This window comes from Talpa occidentalis, unplaced genomic scaffold (assembly GCF_014898055.3).
Source record: "Talpa occidentalis isolate TD23 unplaced genomic scaffold, MPIMG_talOcc4v2.1 talOcc4.12, whole genome shotgun sequence".
Lineage (NCBI taxonomy): Eukaryota > Metazoa > Chordata > Mammalia > Eulipotyphla > Talpidae > Talpa > Talpa occidentalis.
Window position 1 is genome coordinate 100,633,039 of NW_023601212.1, and position 18,184 is coordinate 100,651,222.

Sequence of the window (18,184 nt, forward strand, 5' to 3'; positions counted from 1 at the left end):
AAGTGTATGTTACGCAAACTTCACCTCAGTTATCTAAAAAGCAACGCAACTTCTCAAATCCTTGCACCCGTAACTGGCAGGCAGCTGGGGGAGGTGCACTCCAAGGACCGTGCCACAGGCAGAGGACAGGAACAGAGGAGCTCGGAGCACAGACGGGTCACCACCTACGTGACAGAAGCCACAGACAGCCTCCCGCCAAGCCTCCATGGGGCTACCCATCCTCGGTCCACTCAAGGCCAGCCTCACGCCTCTCCAACCCCATCATATAGGAAATTTACAAGTGTAATAAAAAGCTGCTGTCTTGACACTAATCTTAAAAAAAAAAAATTCTTACATATGTATTAATTCTCCTTCCCGAGTTTTAATTGAAGAGAGGATACAGCATCACGGGGGAAATAAAACTTCACTTGATCCATCCGAGGGCCATGTGGCTTCATTAGAAATTACATTAGTTCCTCATTAAGCAACAATAATAATGTAGAGTTAGAATCAATAAAAAAAAAATGCATTGCCCCAAGGTATAGATCCGTTTGGTTCAATTATATTCTTAGATGGCCAACCTCTGGTGGGGCCAACTAATAAAAATGGGGCGTGGTGACAGAAGGCAGGGGCTGCCTCCGTGAGGCCCCCAAATGGAATGATGAAATCAGGCAGAATTCCCAGCCTCAATACCGCTCTCATCATTCCTAATAAGAAGTCACATAAGCCCCCATCCAAATCCCCTGGCAAAACCAAATTCATTTCTAGAGCTTATCCATGAAAGGGGCCAGGTGGGTCTCATCTCTCCAGGCTGCCCAGATCAATTATTAGTGACTGTCATGGGTGAGGGTTGACCGCTCTGTGGTTGATTACAGATGTCTGCCTTGGGAGCAGGAGTGGAGTTCTGTTCCTGGTGGCAAGTATAAGGCAGTTGTGCCCAAGGAGTCCTCCAACTCCAACGGGAAGGGGAAGTTAAGAAAACCAAAGGCTATTGGCACTGCCTCACCCCCCATGTGGCCAGACTGGGTTTGCACAGAAACAGAGTACAAGAGATTTTTCCACTTCCTTCATTTCCACTAGATTTAACAAAATCCCTAAGTCAGGACAAAATGAGCACTTACCGGACCTTCGACCAGGCTGTAGGTCAGGGACAGTAGATCCTGCACAAGAAAATACAGAACAAGAAATGGTGAGTTTTGCTTTGAAAATGATTGCTCTTGCTTTGTTTTTTTCTCTTAGGCAAAATAACTACATTCCTAAGAAAATACATTTGATTTGTTCATTCTGAAAATGTTCACTGAGCACCCAACACATGCCAGGCACAAGAGGGCAAGTCCTTGCCAGGGAGTGGGAGGAAGCAAGTAAGAAGGTACTAAATCACTCATAAAGGAAGAAGATCTCAGCTAGCGATAAGTCAGGTAATGAGAACAACATTGTGGGGTGGAGAGTGAGGATACCAATTTAGATTGGGGGTCAGGGAAGGTTGAGAGCTGAAGGACAAGTAGAAGCCAGACAAATGTAGAGTGGGTATTTTCAGGATCCAAGTGGCAGGTGCAAAGGTCCTGGGGCAGGTACAAGTGAGTAGATTAGCAGGAAGGCCAGAGGGGCTGGTGGGACACCAGGGAAGCAGGCAGGGACCAAGGTCATGGTTGCCCTTGAAGGCCTTGGGTAACTTTTTCTATGCCGATTCCGGGAACACCAGATGCTCTAGGAATCTGTCTCCTCATGCACCTCCCTGCTTCCCTAGAGGCCATCACTACCCCCCATCCAGACCCACTTCCCACCTCAGCTAGGACTCCTGCTCATGTCTGGTCCCAACACGTCTCTGAGCTCCAGACCCATCAGACCATCCTCTCTCGCTCATTCCAAGACACATCAATTCCACACCCAATCTTCCTCGGGCCCCCTCTCATTCACCCCAGTGTTCAATCCCTGCTGGCCCACTGCAGCGTGAACTGCCACGCAATCTCTTCCCAGGTCGGGAGGGTGTTAATATTGACATGATAAGAGCTCCCCAAAGGCTTCTGGGCACAGCTCTTGAAAGTGATTTGGCTGAAAGCAAGGGGACGACAGGACAATTTGGAAACAACTACTCCTCGGAGGCTGTTCTGAGAGCCGCTCCCCTTGCTGTGCCTGGAAGTGGTTTTAAAGCCTTTTATGCATCCTCAGCCACTTGGATCCACTGATTCCCCCAACACAGAGCTGCCTTTTCTTTTTGTTCATTGAACAGATCAAAATCCAGTACGACCAAGCTCAATTGTAACTAACGGCAGACACAGGGCAATAAAAAGCAGCTGCTATAAAAATCTCCCTTCCAGTGCCCACCCAGATGCCCTGGCTCTGTGACTCCTGGAGAGGCAGCGTGTGGAGTTTACCTCTGGGGTTTACCTCTGGATGCCGGGGGTAAAACCACCGTGCCATATGGGTGATATTGGAAAGGCAGAGCGCCAACTGAATTCACAGCAATCCAAATCAATCTTCTTCCCCCATTGCTCTTTTCCAAATTATTAATGAAGAAGAAAGTTCCTACGACCTTCCAAACTCACTCCAGGAAACAAACTGACATGTGAATGGGACGCATTTGCTCTAAACACGTATAAACATACCTTTCTACGTCATCATACGTCACACAAACACACTTGTTTCCTTTTTAAAAGTGGATCGGAGCTATAGATATTGATTGGCACACTTGCTTTTCCTAAACTTATAAATAGCAAGCAAGTATCTTTATAATCCAGGTAGAACTAGGTACCTCAGCTTCAGCACTATTGAAAGTTTGTACCCAATCACTGTTGTGAGGACCATCCTATGCATCTTAGGGGGGTTCAGCAGCATCCTTGGCCTCTACCTACTAGAATCCAGAAGCACAAACCCCCCAAGCTGTGACAACCAAGGGCATCCCCTCCTGAGGGGACCCCACTGGGGAGCCTAATGTGGAGCCAGCAATTCCTTTTTAACAGCGGCGTAGGATTCCATACTCAAGAGACACCATGACTTACTGAACTATCCCCCTAGTTATCAACATTCAAAATCCATTTTCAATGCATCAGATGGACTGGCTGGTTAAAAGATATCACAGTGAGTCATATTACTTTATACTTTTCATAAAATTTAACTTATTCTGTATCTGGATTGTTTAAAACAGACAGGGCCTCTGTGTGCATCAGGCAGCTCCACGAATTCCTTTTATGCTTGTTTACATGACGTGGGTGTCGACAACATCCCCGTCGTGTCAGGAGGAGATGGCTGATCTTTAGTGCCTGTGATGGGGGGTGGCGAGGTGGCTGGTGCCCGTGGCGGGGGCTACATCTTGTGGGCGATCCCACAAAACAGATCGAGAGCCATGCACCCTGTCCAGCTTTTTCTTGTGCAGTAAAATGAGGTGTCTCGCCCCGGTCTGTACCTTCCCACTCCTTCCTGTGCCTTTAGGCTGCAGGAACTCGGGGAGGTTGGCTGGCTCTCAAAGATAAATGCCGGCCTCTTCTCGGAAAGACAATTAATGAGCTCAGAGACTGCTTAAACCGAGATGAAATGTGCGATTACCCGACGCGGGGCCATCCATCCACCCCGCCGACAGCCCCGCTCCCCCTCTCCGTGCCATTTCATTACACACCGAGGAAGCCCACCGCGTGCACCGTGGCGATCGGGTCTATTTTTGAGATAATTGCAAAGCTGGGGCTTGGATCCACTTACAGGCAAAAATATGGGACAGAGCAGGATTAAGGTGAACTCTACCCCTTCCTCTTGCTGAAAAAGTCCCAACGGGCTTTAAAGGGATGAGAAGCCCGCGCGAAGCTTTCATCAGCGCCCGGGTGGTTACTGCAGGAGCCGAGGGGCTCGAAGCGCTAATTCTGAACAGTGCCCGGTGCAATAATTCGGCACCCGTGCTCCCTGCTGGCCTGCTGTCTCCTCTCCCGCCCCCTCTGCCCTCGGTGTCTGGGTACATCGGTGCCTTACAGGATGGAGGGGCGGGGAGGAGGAGGAGGAGCGGAGGCAGGAGACAGCTCCCCCTGTCTGACTGAGCTCATGAATCTCAGGCCAGCGCCCTCTCTGAAGTGCCCATGTCACTCCTCCAGGCTCCACTCTCACCCCGGGACCCACCCCCAGTTGTGTAACCCGGAGCCTCGCTGGACCTCGCAGCTAAATCCCCTGGGGCGTCTCTCTTTTCCTCTCCAACCTCTGCAAGGCACGACTAGCTGCAAACCCAGGAGTGCCTGCAAATGGCCTGGCTGGCCTAAGCTTCCCAGCCCGCACCCTGGCAGGGTAAAGATGGGAAACGCACACCCCTGTCTTTGTTATCTGTTCTGTGAGCAGAACATCAACCTTGACGTCTGCGTGTGTTCCCCCTGCACGCCCCCCCCTACCTCCCCACCCAAGCAGGGACAGGAGCCCCTGGAGATGGCCCAGGCATGCCGGGCAGGTGATGCTCCAGGCGCCCGGATTAGACCTGGGATTAATCCTTGTGCTGCTTCTCCTTTGTGCCCTTCCTGCACTAAGACTTTTCATCAGTCAAAGGCTCCTCCTTGCCTCGGGGAGGATTAGGATTACTTTAGTAGGAGAGAGAAAGAAACCGCTTGGTCTTTCTGATATCCAAAGAAGGCTGCCAAGCCAATGCCTCCAGAACATTCTCTCCCTGGGAGGGGATCACAGCAGAGCCTGTTGACTGTCCTCAGTGCCGTCTGCGGAGCCCTCCCCCTACAGCAGCTGCACACAGGCCAGGGCGCATGGTGCAAGAGGGTCCCCACATGGGGCCCCGACGAGGCCTCTCTACAAACCCCCCTTTTCCAGCGGTACCCCTCCTTTCTCCAAGGAGATGCACAAGTACGGGGGTTGTCCTGATGTGGATGGGGCACCCCCTATTCTATGTAGTGGAAACATTTAAACGACTGCAAGAGGGTTTTCTCGCTGTTACTCCTGCTGCCTGGATCGGGATGGGTGCGGTCACCTCTCAGATCACCTCTCAGATCCCCGCGTCGACACAGGTCCTGCCAGGCCTGCTTCCCTCCCCAGCCGCTCTCACCGCCTGGTTCTCCCACACAAATGAAGACCGCGCTTGGCCTTGCACAGACAGATGGGCACATGCCCTCAGGCAGCTCCATGACTGGGGAAGACTCATCAACAGCCCCACAGCTGTGAGGAGGGGCGCAGGGACCATGCAGGTGTGGGAGGAAGCGTGTCAGCGGGGCTCCGGGAGAGCAGGTAGGGTTGGGCAGGCGAAAGGTTTCCTGGAGAGTGGCACCTGCGAAGACATGCAGTAGCGCCCCCTCAAAGATAAAGTCCTGGGGCCCACAACCTGTGAGTGTGACTTTGTTTGGGAAAAAGGCCTTTGCAGATGTGATCCCAATGAGATGCGGTGCCCTGCTGGATCAGGGTCGGCCGGAATCCAGAGGTCAGTGTCCTCAGAGGAGGAAGCAAGGGAGAGGGAGATGCAGAGGAGGCCCTGCACAGGGGGGGGGGGTCCTCCCTGAAAAGCCGGGTCACATCTGGCCTAGACCCAGTTCATGACCACATGAGGCCTCTGAGCTCTGGGGCACAGCAGATCATGTGACATTCCTCTCTAGCATGTGGGGACCCAGTCATCAGGAAAAGCTGCTGTTGACCAGAGTCTCACTGAGCAAGTCCCTAAGACTACAGGAAGTCCCCTCCAATACCACCCCTGTCCCAGCTCCTCAGAGACAGATATGAGACACACCACCTGGAAAGAGGGATTCATAGGATGGAAGCATCTCAGTGGAGAGGAAAAAGCATGAGAAGCATCTCAGTGGAGAGGAAAAAGCATGAGATATAAAAAGCCAGGTTTCCCTGGCCCTGCCTCTAGACTATGAAACCCGCAAGCATATGGCAGATATCTGCCTTGTTCTCCACTATATCCCAGACCTGCCCTTTCAGGTAATGTTCAGAAACTCAGTAAGAGCCAATAAGATGGATGGATCGATGGGTGAATAGATGGATGGATGGATGGATGGATGGATGGATGGATGGATGGATGGACGGATGGACGGATGGATGGACGGATGGGTGGGTGGATGGGTGGGTGGATGGGTGGATGGGTGTGTTGATGGATGGATGGGGGAGGTGGATGGATGGATGATAGATGGATGGCTAGACAGATGGACAGGTGGATGGGTGGATCGATAAGTATAGGTTCTATCATGTTCACCTCTTGCTAGGAATAAAGACAACTAAAATATAAAATTTCTTATATTTAAAAAAATAAAAAATAAATAAAAACTTTACAACTAAAATAAAAAAAAATTCCTTATAACCCATGTGTCCATTTCCATCAAGAATGAACTCAAAGCACCTCTTTTAAGATGCAATAGGGGATCCTAGTTAAGAACTTCAGTCACGCTGTCCTCAAGAGCCCAATCAAGACGTGAGACCTTGAGCTTGCCTCCCAAACTCTTTGAGACTCAGTTTTCACCTGTGTAAGTTCAATTATTGTCCCTGTTTCATTGGTCTCTAATGAGAACTAAATGAGACAATCCATGCAAATAGCTCAGGACAATGAAGAGCAGGTCACAAGTGCACAATGAATCCTATGTTCCCCCGCCTCGCCTCCCACCATCACACATCACCTCTCACGGCACAGAGCTGCCCTCCTGGCCACACCGCCCTCCCACAGGCCCCCCAGGGCTCCTCACTTTTTCCCTCACTCCTGTGGGTCCCCGTAAATCACCACTGATGCAGAAAACAACTACACACACGACGAGCCCATGCTGGGCTGATGGCGCTAAAGCCTTCATAGCCCAACACCAAGGAAGAGCATCTAGTACTTCATTTTTAAAATGTAATATATATTTAATGCAATATTAATATTTAACTCACTTAATGCAATATTTAATTTGATATCTAATGCAAATAAAAATAGTAAACAGATATATTAATGATTTACACAAGTACTTTCCTATTCTGTTTGTAAAGCGTTTGTCTGCCTAGAAGACAATTTTCTACCCCCAAGAAAGCAAATATGGGAGGATTTTCAGGCTGTTCATGTAAGTGGGTCAAAGCTGTCCTCTGAGCGGGCCTGGCCAAGAGGCAACAGCCATGGCTTCCACTTACCCATGTAGTTAACGAGAACACCTTTGGCGCCAGGCCATGGGCAAGATCTAGTGGGAGAAGAAGGTGCCTTATTCCCACCAAGCTCATGGTCCAAGGGGAGGTAAGTAAAATTCTGTGACATCTGAAATAAATAGCAAGAAGGGGAACCACACAAGCCACCACCACCACCACCACCACCACCACCCCCCCCCCGAGCACTAGCAGGACACGCAGCCCGGAGGCTGGGTGCACGGGGACAGTCAGAACAGGCAGCTCAGAGGAAGCACTGTCCAGGCTGAGATAACTTGAGGATGAGGAAGAAGAGTGTTCCAGGCAGATGGAGAAGTCACTCAAAGGACTCTGGGGTGGAATGATCGTGCGCCCCGATGTCATGTGTGGAAGACTTGAGCCCCCACGTGATGGTGTGAGGAAGAGGGGTCTTGGGAGGCAACAGGGGGGGACGGAAGCCTCTGTGGACGGAAGCTGTGCTGTATAGGAAGGGAGGCGAGAGGACGGAAGTGTCTCTTTACCATGCGCACAAGCAAGAAGGCGGCCGTCCGCCCGCCAAGAAGAGAGTCCTCATCAGGAGCCCAGACTCCCAGCACCTTGATCTCGGACTTCCAGCCTCCAGACCTGTGAGAAACACATGCCTGCGGCTGAAGACCCCAGTCTGGTATTTTGTTATGGCAACTGAGCCCAAGTGAGACACAGTGCTGGAGACAGCGCTGTGCCAGAAAGAGAGACGCGCAGAGCAGGCGAAGCACAGACATGGGAGGTGGCTCCAGATGAAACCAGGCCTCAAGAGCTATGAGAATGGCCCAGAAGCATTTTATGTTAAAAAAAAAAAACCTCTGTAATCAGAAAATTTAATTCAATATTAACTCAAGCTCTCAAAACCCTGCCAGAAAAATGCCAAGAGAGCAAAACAGGTAGCAGCTGACGATTCTCCGGTTTGAAGGGTGAGGAGATGCCCTCGTAATTATCAAGTCCAAGCTTTGTTTTTCAAAACCAGCTTTCAAACTATACCAAAACAAAGAAAAAACATACCGTCATCCTCAAGAAAAAGAAAATTTAGCAATGAAGTTTAAGAATACAAGAAAAGTCAAATATGATAATATACACAAATAATTCATACAGCTTTCAGTCCCAGCAATCGGAAACGATGACACGCATACGTCGAGCGTTCACAGCAAAGAGAAAGCCCTAAACACTCTCCCAGAGACTCACACATGACAGTTACGACACTGTTAACATGTAGTTTCTCGAGGCTGATAAGCTGTGGGCATGGGGGTGACATTAGAAGGAACACAGACAGGAGACAGCTCCTTAGCGAATATCTATGAAAGTCAGCAAGGAAAGAGGGAGGTGCAAGGGGAGAGGAAGAAAAGGGGGCAGATTCAAGAATCAGCACTGAGCTGACAAGTCGTGGCGATGGTGAATTGACAGGTCTTGGGGACTGGGTGTGGCTGAGAAAGAGGAACAAAGCAAAGATAATAATAGGTTTTTAACCCAACAATTGGGTGGGTGTGTTAAATAAGTGATGTTGGCCATCAGTGCCATTACTGATACCACCTGGATGCCACTTTCAGGCTAGCATAGGATGAGTCTACTTCTACTTCCATGGCACAACCTTTCAAACCTGTTCCCCAAAATAAATGCAACCATGGAGGGTATAATGTGTGATGACAAAGTGGGTTTCATCCCACACGAGCCAAACCACCCAACACAATGTTGGAACAACCTAAATGTTTAGAGATTTTGGTTAAGTGAAATAGCACATGATCACACAAGTGAATGCCACCCAACCTTTAGATATAATGATCCAGGATCATATTTCGAAGTATAGAGAAATGGGCTTAATGCATTGTAAATACTTTTTAAGTTTCACTGTGCTAGCATAACCTCCTTATCGTAAACACATGGTTTTGAAAAGACATGACATACACCATAGTATTAGCGTTAGATTTCTGAGAGTTTCTTATTCCTTCTTTGACATTTTTCTATATTTTCCAATTTTTTTCACAGTGCACATGTATTTCTTTGGTCTTCATAACACTATGAAAGTAAACAAAATTCATGAGATTCAATTTATTCAAAAAAATCCCTAAAAAAAAACAACACTGGAAGGCCTGGGCAAATGCCATGCATTGTCCTAACTGGAAGGATACAGCCAAAGGCTAATTATGCTCCAAGACTAACAGCATTTATTCCCAAGACTCATTTCTCAAAATTAAGGCTCTCTGACTCAGCACCTTTCATCCCATGTTTCTCTTCATGGCCATTATCAAGGCCATTATCAAGGTCATTATCAAGGCCATTCCACCATCTGTCCATCATCCCATTAGGAGAATGAGCAAAGAGAATGTGACTGAATGCCCAAGGACTCCCTCGCTCTGTGGTTAGAAGTTAGATGTGCACAGAACAAAGAGGGAAAGAATGGGTCTCTCTGTGGGAGAAGAGGGTCCAACTGAATAAACATTCTAGAAACCTAAGGGAGAGAAGAGAAATATTGAAAATTTATCCACTTGCCTTGGGAATAGATGAAAGAGAATTTGATTCTCCAAGACATGATTCTTCTGGTGGCTTTAAAAACCAGGTCCTAAATTATTTGCTACTCCCCTCATTAAAAGGTGAGTTCTACATGCCTTCCCTGGGGTCCGGGTGAGCTCATGGCTGCTTCCACCCACACAGGATGCCACAAGAGAGGCTCTGTGACTCCCGTGGCCAGATCATAAAAGGTCATACAGCCTCTTCCTGGACATCCTCTGTCTGGGCACTCCCTCTGGAGATGGTTCTTTTCAAAACCCAGACACCCGGCGGTGAGAAGCCAGTGCCACAGCAGGGAGTCCCAGGAGGCACCATGTTCAAGAATCTTAGCCAAGTCCAGCCTTTGAGTCATCCCAACCCAGTCACCTAACAGGGGACACAAGTCACCCCAGTCACCTGAGGCCCCCTCACTGAGGCCCCAAACATTATAGAGCAGAGACTAATATGCCGGGTCCAAATGGCAGACCCAGAAGATCTATAAACACAATAAACTGTCATTTAGTGTCCTGCTAAGTTTGGGGTGGGGGGAGTTGGGGACATAGCAATGAAAAACTGGACCCAAACTTGGTTTCCTAAAAGTGAGGTACAGTGGAGTGAGACAAGGGGCATTCGCGGGAGACCATGTCACAGGCCTCAAGGACATGCTGGTACTAGAAGCTGAAGAAGATTTCTCGGTCACTTATGGAGGAAGTTGAGGGCCTGGCCCTGCAGTAATGTGAAAACAAGAAAGCACATAGAGTGAGCTCAGATGAATTAAGACGTGTTGAAGGGGACCCAGGCTACTGCTGAGCCAGGACAGAGCTCAACTAGACAACACAAGATACCATCGGGGGGCAACATGTGGAATAAATCTAATAAGGTTCAGGACAATCCTTGCCGCCAGCAAAGTTACTCGGAGTAAGAAAGGGCAGAGATCAACTCCAGATTATTATCAGAACATGAAGCTCGTGATGCCTGTTTCGATGTAGAGATGAATCCAAAGGTATGACTGAAAATCCATTTGTTAAAAATCTCAGAAAGATTTAAGGTGCTGCCGCCCAAACTATTTCAGTCAAACAAAATCCCTTCAGAGAATCTAAAGGAGATACTTTGAAAACAATAGGTTTTCCATGGCTATTTCAGAGCCATCCCCAGCTGTTTCACAGGCGCCCAAGTACAGAAGGACTTAGAGAGATTTGTGTGTGTGACTTTGTTCTAATGAAACAGATGATGAATTGACACATAAGAAATCCACAAAGTTCTTAAAGTAATTATACTAGCTTGGACTGAAAGAAATTGAGACAGTGCTAATAAAAAGAGTCCTATAAATCCCCAAATTTCTATGGACAGAAAGCAAGTTGAGAAATCTACTCAGTGATACATATGGGCTATATCTTATGGAGATTAAAAAAGGGAACAGAAAAAGAATGAAGCTTGACTACTATCTCACACCATGCACAAAAACCAACTCAAAATGGATTAAAGAACTAGACATAAGACCTGAAACCACAAAATATATAGAAGGAAATATAGGCAAAACACTACATGACATACACCTCAGCAACATCTTTAAAGACTCATCACCCAAAGCAGTGATAGTGAAGGCAACGATAAACAGCTGGGACTACATCAAATTAAAGAGCTTCTGTACAGCAAGAGACAGTAACCAAAACAAAGAGACACCCCACCGACTGGGAGAAAATTTTTGCACACAACACTAATGATAAAGGACTGATCACAAAAATCTACAAAGAGCTGATGAGACTCAACAAAAACAAAGAAAATAATCCAGTCAAAAAATGGGCAGATGTGCTAAAGGAACTTCTCCAAAGAGGAAATGCAAATGGCCAAGAGGCATATGAAAAAGTGTTCAGCATCACTTGTAATCAGGGAAATGCAAATCAAAACTACCATGAGATACCATCTCACACCCGTGAGAATGGCACATATTAAAAAAACTAGCAACAACAAATGTTGGCGAGGTTGTGGAGAAAAAGGAACTCTCCTGCACTGCTGGTGGGAGTGCAAAGTGGTCTAGCCACTATGGAGAGCTGTGTGGCATTTCCTCAACCTGCTAAAGATGGAGCTTCCATAGGATCCAGCAATTCCACTCCTAGGTATTTACCCAAAGGACACAGAAACATTCATTCCAAAGGGCACCTATAGCAGCACTACTTACAATAGCTAAGCTATGGAAACAACCCAAATGCCCAAAATAGATGACTGGATCAAGAAGATGTGGTACATATACACCATGGAATATTACTCATCAATCAAAAAAGATAAACTCATGCAATTTGCAGCAACATGGATGGAGCTGAAAGGGATCATGCTCAGCGAAATAAGCCGGAAAGAAAAAGAAAAATACCCGAGGGTCTCACTCATAGCAGGAGTTTAGAAAACCTAAATAAGGGACCAGGAAAAAGACTAATTATAATAAAGTAAAAATTAAAATCAACTATAAACGAGAGACACACTACGGGGGGTAGGGGTGGGGGAGGAGGAATTAGGGTCAAAATAAAGGGGGTGGGAATTGTATGGGGAATATAACCAAGAAGAAAATGCATACATTGTGCAAAAATGAAAAATGATGTACAAAATACATAAAATTAAATTTAAAAATTAAGTTAAAAAGGAGGGGGGGCAGAGGGAAGTGACCCAAAGATCAGAACCAAGAACTCAGGGGATAGAGAAAACCAAAACCCACAAAAACCACATCCAGGCACCTGTCACGAACGTTAACCAAGAAAAAGGAATCAGACGAGAAGCCGAATTTCAGAATTACTATGAGCCACTGCCTGCGTGTCCTCCTCGTTTTTGACGCCTTTCTTTCCCTTTTTTTTCTTGTACAGAAATAGCTATTACAGTTATCCTGGCCCTCGCTCACACTGCATATGGGGTGTCATGGGAAGGCAGAGAGCTCATCCCTTCAGTTCACAGGTCTTCAGACCCACAGGAGCTATATCCAAGAAACCTACTGCAAGGATCCTCCTCCACCTCCGGACCATAAAAACAGTTTGGGAGGTCCGTACCCTCCAGCTCTGCCTATGATATAATGGAAAATGGAAAATATTTTGCAAGTGAAAAAATGCAAATAATTTATAATCAAATGGAATAGTATGTTGATTTTAGAAACATGGGCTCAATATTTTGTAAATATGGGGATATGGGAGCCATCACCCCTAGATATCTAGTCTACAGAACTACTTGCAGATTTTAGACTTAAACTTATATGAGCCAATTCCTTAAAATAAACATCTTTCTATATACATGAACATCCTATTGCTGCTGTGCAGTTCATGTCTGGTGCGTTCTGCCACAGAATTCCGCCTTGCTCCAGGGGGTCAGACTTTGGTTCCAGCCAGGCCTTCACCTGATTGCACAAGGCCCACCCGTACAAGAGAGGACAGTCTGCTTTACTCAAAGCCCACCTATTCAAATGTGAATCTCATCCTAAAATATCTTCACAGAAATATCCAGAATAACATTTGACCATATATCTGTGCACTGTGTCCAGCCAAGAGGACATGAAATTAGCATCACACCCATCCACACTTCTGACCCACAGGTTCTAGGAGGCTAGCAATATGGTTATTGTTTTGGGCCTCTAAGTGCAGGCTGATTTGTTACACAGCAATGCAACATTAGAACACCCCCCCGACAGAGAGGCCTCCAAAAGAAGGTCTGAAGACTTTGGCCAGGTACCGCCACACCTGAAATGCTGGACCTGCTAGTTCACCCAGTGAGAAAAGAGTCTTCCACCTTCAGTTAGCAAAGGCAAGCAAGAAAATTCAAACTTCAAGTAAAACGCACACTCCTCACGCAGACTTGCACAATTTACCCTCAGTCCCCCTCTCCAGCTGCCTCCTGTGACTCTCCCTCCCGCTCCCTCTCCTCCACTCACACCTCCTGGAACACACCAAACCCTATTCTCTTTGCTGAGAAGCTCCTCCTCCACCCTTTTCCTATGTGGAAACCAAGCTTAACCGTGATCTCGTCTGACCACTCAATCTAAGGAAATCCCCCCATTGGGCAAAGGGGAGAGCAAAACCCTCCCCCTTCTGCATGAGAACTTAACCTTCAGTTAAATTCCTAGTGCTCTCTCCCTGGTAACCTACTTAGTTGGGATGTCAAGCCCATTACTAAGCAGCATTGCCTGGGGGATAGATGACCTCTCACTGGCTCTTGCATCTGGCTGGGGAAGGACTATAAATGACCCGTAAGCACCCGATGGGAAGCCATACTTCAGACACCGTGACTGTAATGAGGGGCTCTGCCTCTGTTCAGAGACAAAAGATACTGGCTCTTGCAGCACCTGCAGCATCTAAGCCAGGGCAGACCTGCACCTACTCAAGGGGGAGGCATCTCTTGCAGGGGGGGCTGTCCACAGGGGTCGCTGGGAAGGAATGCGTGGTGGTGCCTTAGCAGGCAGGGGGTTTCCCACCCTCTGTCTTTCTAGAGCAAGTGATGTTAATACCAAGCCCTAATACCTCCTGTGAATCTGAATGGTCAGTTGAATCTAAGAAGGCTCATAGTGCACCTCCCTATTCTCACGATCCTCCCACATCACCCCACTTTCCCTTCACGCCATCTTTTATACTTAGTTATTGATGACCTCTGTGTTTTGCCAGTCTGTCCCCTTGATGGTGAACTGGAGATCAAAGACCATGTCTATTTTATTCACTGCTGAAAATACAGTTCTTATCCCAGGCCCGTCACACAGTAGGAGCTTGATAAATATTGGATGGATAAATGGCTGGGTGCATGGGAGGGAGGGTGGGTGGATGGATGGATGGATGCACGGGCAGGAGGACAAGTGGGTGGGTGGATGTGTGCGTGAGAGTAGAGATGGATGGATGGCCAGGTGGGATAGATGGGCATATGAGCATAGGAATAGGCAGACAGATTTGTGGTGAATGAATAGATGGATAGCTAGAAAGTTGCATAGATAGCTAGACAGATGCAAAAAGGTTAAAGGAAGGAGTGACTAGAAAGTTTCAGGAGACAAAGTAAGAAGTAATTGCAGAATCTGATTGCAGATGGCCTTATTTGAAATGCACATGAGCTGTGAATTACCCTAGAGACCTTGAAGAGATACTGAGGAGCTCTACATAAAACAGCAAAAGTTTGGAAAGTTTGTGGATCCGGGTTGAGAAAGGTCATCCTAAGAGGAGTGTGGGGGTGGGGGGCAGAAGAGATGAGGGGAGGGGACAATTAGGACTGTGGCAAACATCCTGGTGCAAAGGCAATGGGATGGGGAAGGTAAGGCCACCTCAAGGGACAGTTAACATGCAAGATCTGCAGCACAGGGAGATGTAGGAGGCACAACAAATGGAGGAGTCTGGAGTGACTGTGACACAGGGGGCCTGGGCTAAGGGGGTGACACAACATGGAGAGGGACCTGGGGACAATGGATCTGGGGGTGGGAGTAATGGACCTTGGACCTCCCGGGAGAGATGTCAACCAGTCAGTTGAAGCCTGGAGACAGGGGAACTGGGTGTTACTTGCATGGGGTGAGAGAGGGCCGAAGAGGGTGTAAGGGAGGTCCTGGGCATGACGGAACCATCCAGGAAGCAAAGTGAAATCGTAAAAGGCCAAGAAAAAACTCAGGCTGTTTGGCGCAGAAGGAAAAGGCAAATGGAGACGCCAAGGCGGGGCCTACAAGGAACCACAACAGAATGAGGGGGGCAAGTCAGGACCCTCGCGGCACACACTGTACATCTATATGCAAGTGCGGTCTTTATGAATAGTTCTTTCTGTTCATATCCAATCTCTGTAGAGGGAGCACTGAATTGCCAAGGAGAGGTCTTTCCCCTCCAAGTCCTCCGACATCCCGCACATAGTAGGTCCTCACTCACCTCCCCATATCAGAACCATCCAAGGATGGGGGGATCACTAGTTGCTTTCAGTCCAGACTAATTGCTTTCCTAAACTCCTATATAAATCTGACTTTTAATAGGTTCTGAGAATCGATGTTTCATTATATTTGGCCGCAGCAGAGTTTATCCCTGTTGATGGGTCGTTACAAATCATCGCTCTCTGAGATCCCCTTCCTGGCTCTCATTTCCTGATCTTTCAGCAGGATGTCTTTGTTCTTGAGAGTGAAGGAAAAAATTTAATGGGTCTTGAAAGTTAACAGCCGGGCCTGGCCAGGCCGGAGGAAGAGGCACAGTGCTCTCTCAAGGAGCCCACTCCAGGCAGAATCCATATCACTCACATCACCAACAGGAGTAATGGAAGGCTTTATTCGGGGCCTCTGTCAAATTGATATTTTCACTGGACCACCGATGCTGAGCACCTACTACATACCAGGCGCTGGCCAAGTGGTTTGATGTGACCCCTTTTAATTGCCACAAACAAGAGGGAGCCATCAGCCCGTTTTCCAGGCAGGGACACTGAGGCTGCTATTTGCAGGGGTCTGCAGGTCCCTCCCCTGCAGGCATTACTGGTGTGGACATCCCATTCTGAGGATCTGGGACTCTGGAGGAGTCACAGGGGCCCCTGAGCACCCCCCGCCCACCGCCTCGACCACCACCACAGAGCAGTCCCAGAGGCAGGTCTTCTGCCTCTGACCTCCAAGAACAATCGCTTCTCTTTTCCTCAGCACTGAGTTTCCTCTGAGAGCCGTTTGAGCACAGCCAAGCAAAACAGCAAACCCTGAGAGCAAAGAGAGAGAGATGTGGCTGGGGCTCTCCTTCTGATGGCAAAGAGGGTCCCCGCGGTACCCTGGTTTCACACAGCAGGGTCTGAGCATGAAAGAGCCATCAGCGGAGGCTCCAAACCGGCTCAAAATCTCTGCCATTGCTATGTGCTGACACGGGAGAAATAAACAAGCAATAAACCCCCTCGACCAATCACCCATCTCACTGGAAGGCCTCATAAATCTCAGAGGCTGATGATGTAGCCAGGACCCAGAGTATGGGGTTCCCCTGAGTACCCCACTTCCATTTTCCTTCAAGAGTGACAGTGTCAGGGGGAGGACACCATGGTGGGGGGGGTGGTTAATGGGAAGGCAGGACTGGTCCAGGATGCCAGCTTGTGGCACGTGGGCACATCATCCCTCCTACTCAAGCCTCACCTTTGCCACCTGCACAGTGGAGTGAGTGATGGCTCGTGCGCCTCACACACCAGCAGCTAACGCACTGTGCCAGCAAACAGGCACTCTGGAGAAAGACATCAGCTCATGTTGCTGCTATCCCGGTGCTCTCTACACAGCTAGAGCAAGTCAGGAGCTCAGCACAGCCACAGGGACATTGGGAATGGGGTGCACAAAGCCTTGGGGAACCACATGTGCTTCCACATTCCCTGTTTAATATCAGGCTCTGGGAAGAGCATGGAGCAGGCCTGGACTCGGACCGGGAATAGGTCCCCTTAGATCTTGGGCAAGTACTTGAACTTCTCTGAGCCTCATGGAGCTTAGGATCTAGCGTGAAAGGGAGTTGAGTATCACGTAGACGAAAGCGTGATGTAGTTGAGATTTGTGGTGAAAGATGCTTCTATTGAAGAAAAGGACCGTGATGCTGACAGCAAAAGAACAAAGCAGGCTGCGGTTGACCGTGGGGGTGAGGGGTGGCCCCTGAGGGAGACTTCCCTAAGGAGGCTGAGACAGAAGTCACAGAGGGGAAGAGGGAGCATTTCAGGCAGAAGATGGGCATGTGCAAAGGCCCTGTGGTGGGACGGAAGGCCGCCTGCTTAGGGCAGCCAGGGCATCTGCGGCAGAAAGCCAGAGGGGAAGAGCTTCCCAAATTGCAACCGGAAAGCAGGCAGCAGGCAGACGCCATGCAGGAGGAAGTGTCTTCAGGGCAGAGATCTGTGTCTGCTCTGCACCTTGATTTATCCCATAACGCAGGGCCTGGTGCTCAACAAAATATCTGGTCACTTACGGGTGCAGCCTGCACGGGTGGGGCTTGGGTCCACGCAAGCAACGACAGAGGAAGGGCCCGGGCTTCCAGATCCCCGCGGAGACCCGCCGTCCTGGTCCCACTCTGCAGCTCCAGGGACTCCGCTGGCCCCGCCCGGGCAGGGAGGCGCCGCGGCCCCGGTGTGCCGCGGAGGGGCTGGGGGGGCGACAGCATTTCTTTACAATTTTCAGGGAAACCTGTGCGCAGCCCGCACCGGAGAGAGGTTGACCTCCCAGCTGCTCGTCGTGTGTCCACGAACAGCCCGTTTCGCGGCCGCCCCGGCTCGCGGGCCCGGCGGGAGCGCAGGCCGCGGCAGGCGTCTGGAGGGGGTGGCCCGCGGCCCGGGCGGGGGCGGGGGACGGGGACGCACGGGGCCGTCCCCTCTCGCCTCCCCCACAGAGGAGTAGATGGGGGCTTAATTTTCGGAACCCCACAGCCGGCGGCTCCCCGCCAGCGACCCGAGGTCAAAGGGCAACGCCAGCCCGCGTCCAGCACATTCCCACAGCCGCGCCGCCATGTTGTCCAGGTGACCTCGCCACCCGCCGCCACTGATTGGACGCAGACGGAGGCCCCGCCCAGAAGGGGGCCAGCCATTGGCTGACGGGCGACCAATCAGAGTCCCTCTGCGGGACTGAGCGGGAACGGCCGCCCACGTGGCGGAGGACGAGGGCGAGGACGGGCCTGACGGGGCTGCTGAGGGGCGCGCGGCCGGGAGCGGGACGGCGCGGCGCGGGCGA

At 49.4% G+C, this 18,184-nt stretch overlaps 1 protein-coding gene across 1 annotated transcript in view; it reads right to left on the bottom strand.

Annotated features, from left to right (window-relative positions):
- LOC119241953 (uncharacterized) overlaps nt 1-17,964 on the bottom strand; it is a 1,281,278-nt gene extending 1,263,314 nt beyond the window's left edge. The window contains exons 1-3 of the mRNA XM_037507637.2: nt 17,877-17,964; nt 17,430-17,767; nt 1,101-1,139 (exon numbers count right to left, since the gene is read on the bottom strand). Coding sequence (XP_037363534.2) covers nt 1,101-1,139; nt 17,430-17,767; nt 17,877-17,964 — 465 coding nt within the window. The remainder of the gene's footprint in view (nt 1-1,100; nt 1,140-17,429; nt 17,768-17,876) is intronic.
- Nucleotides 17,965-18,184: the final 220 nt, after the last annotated feature.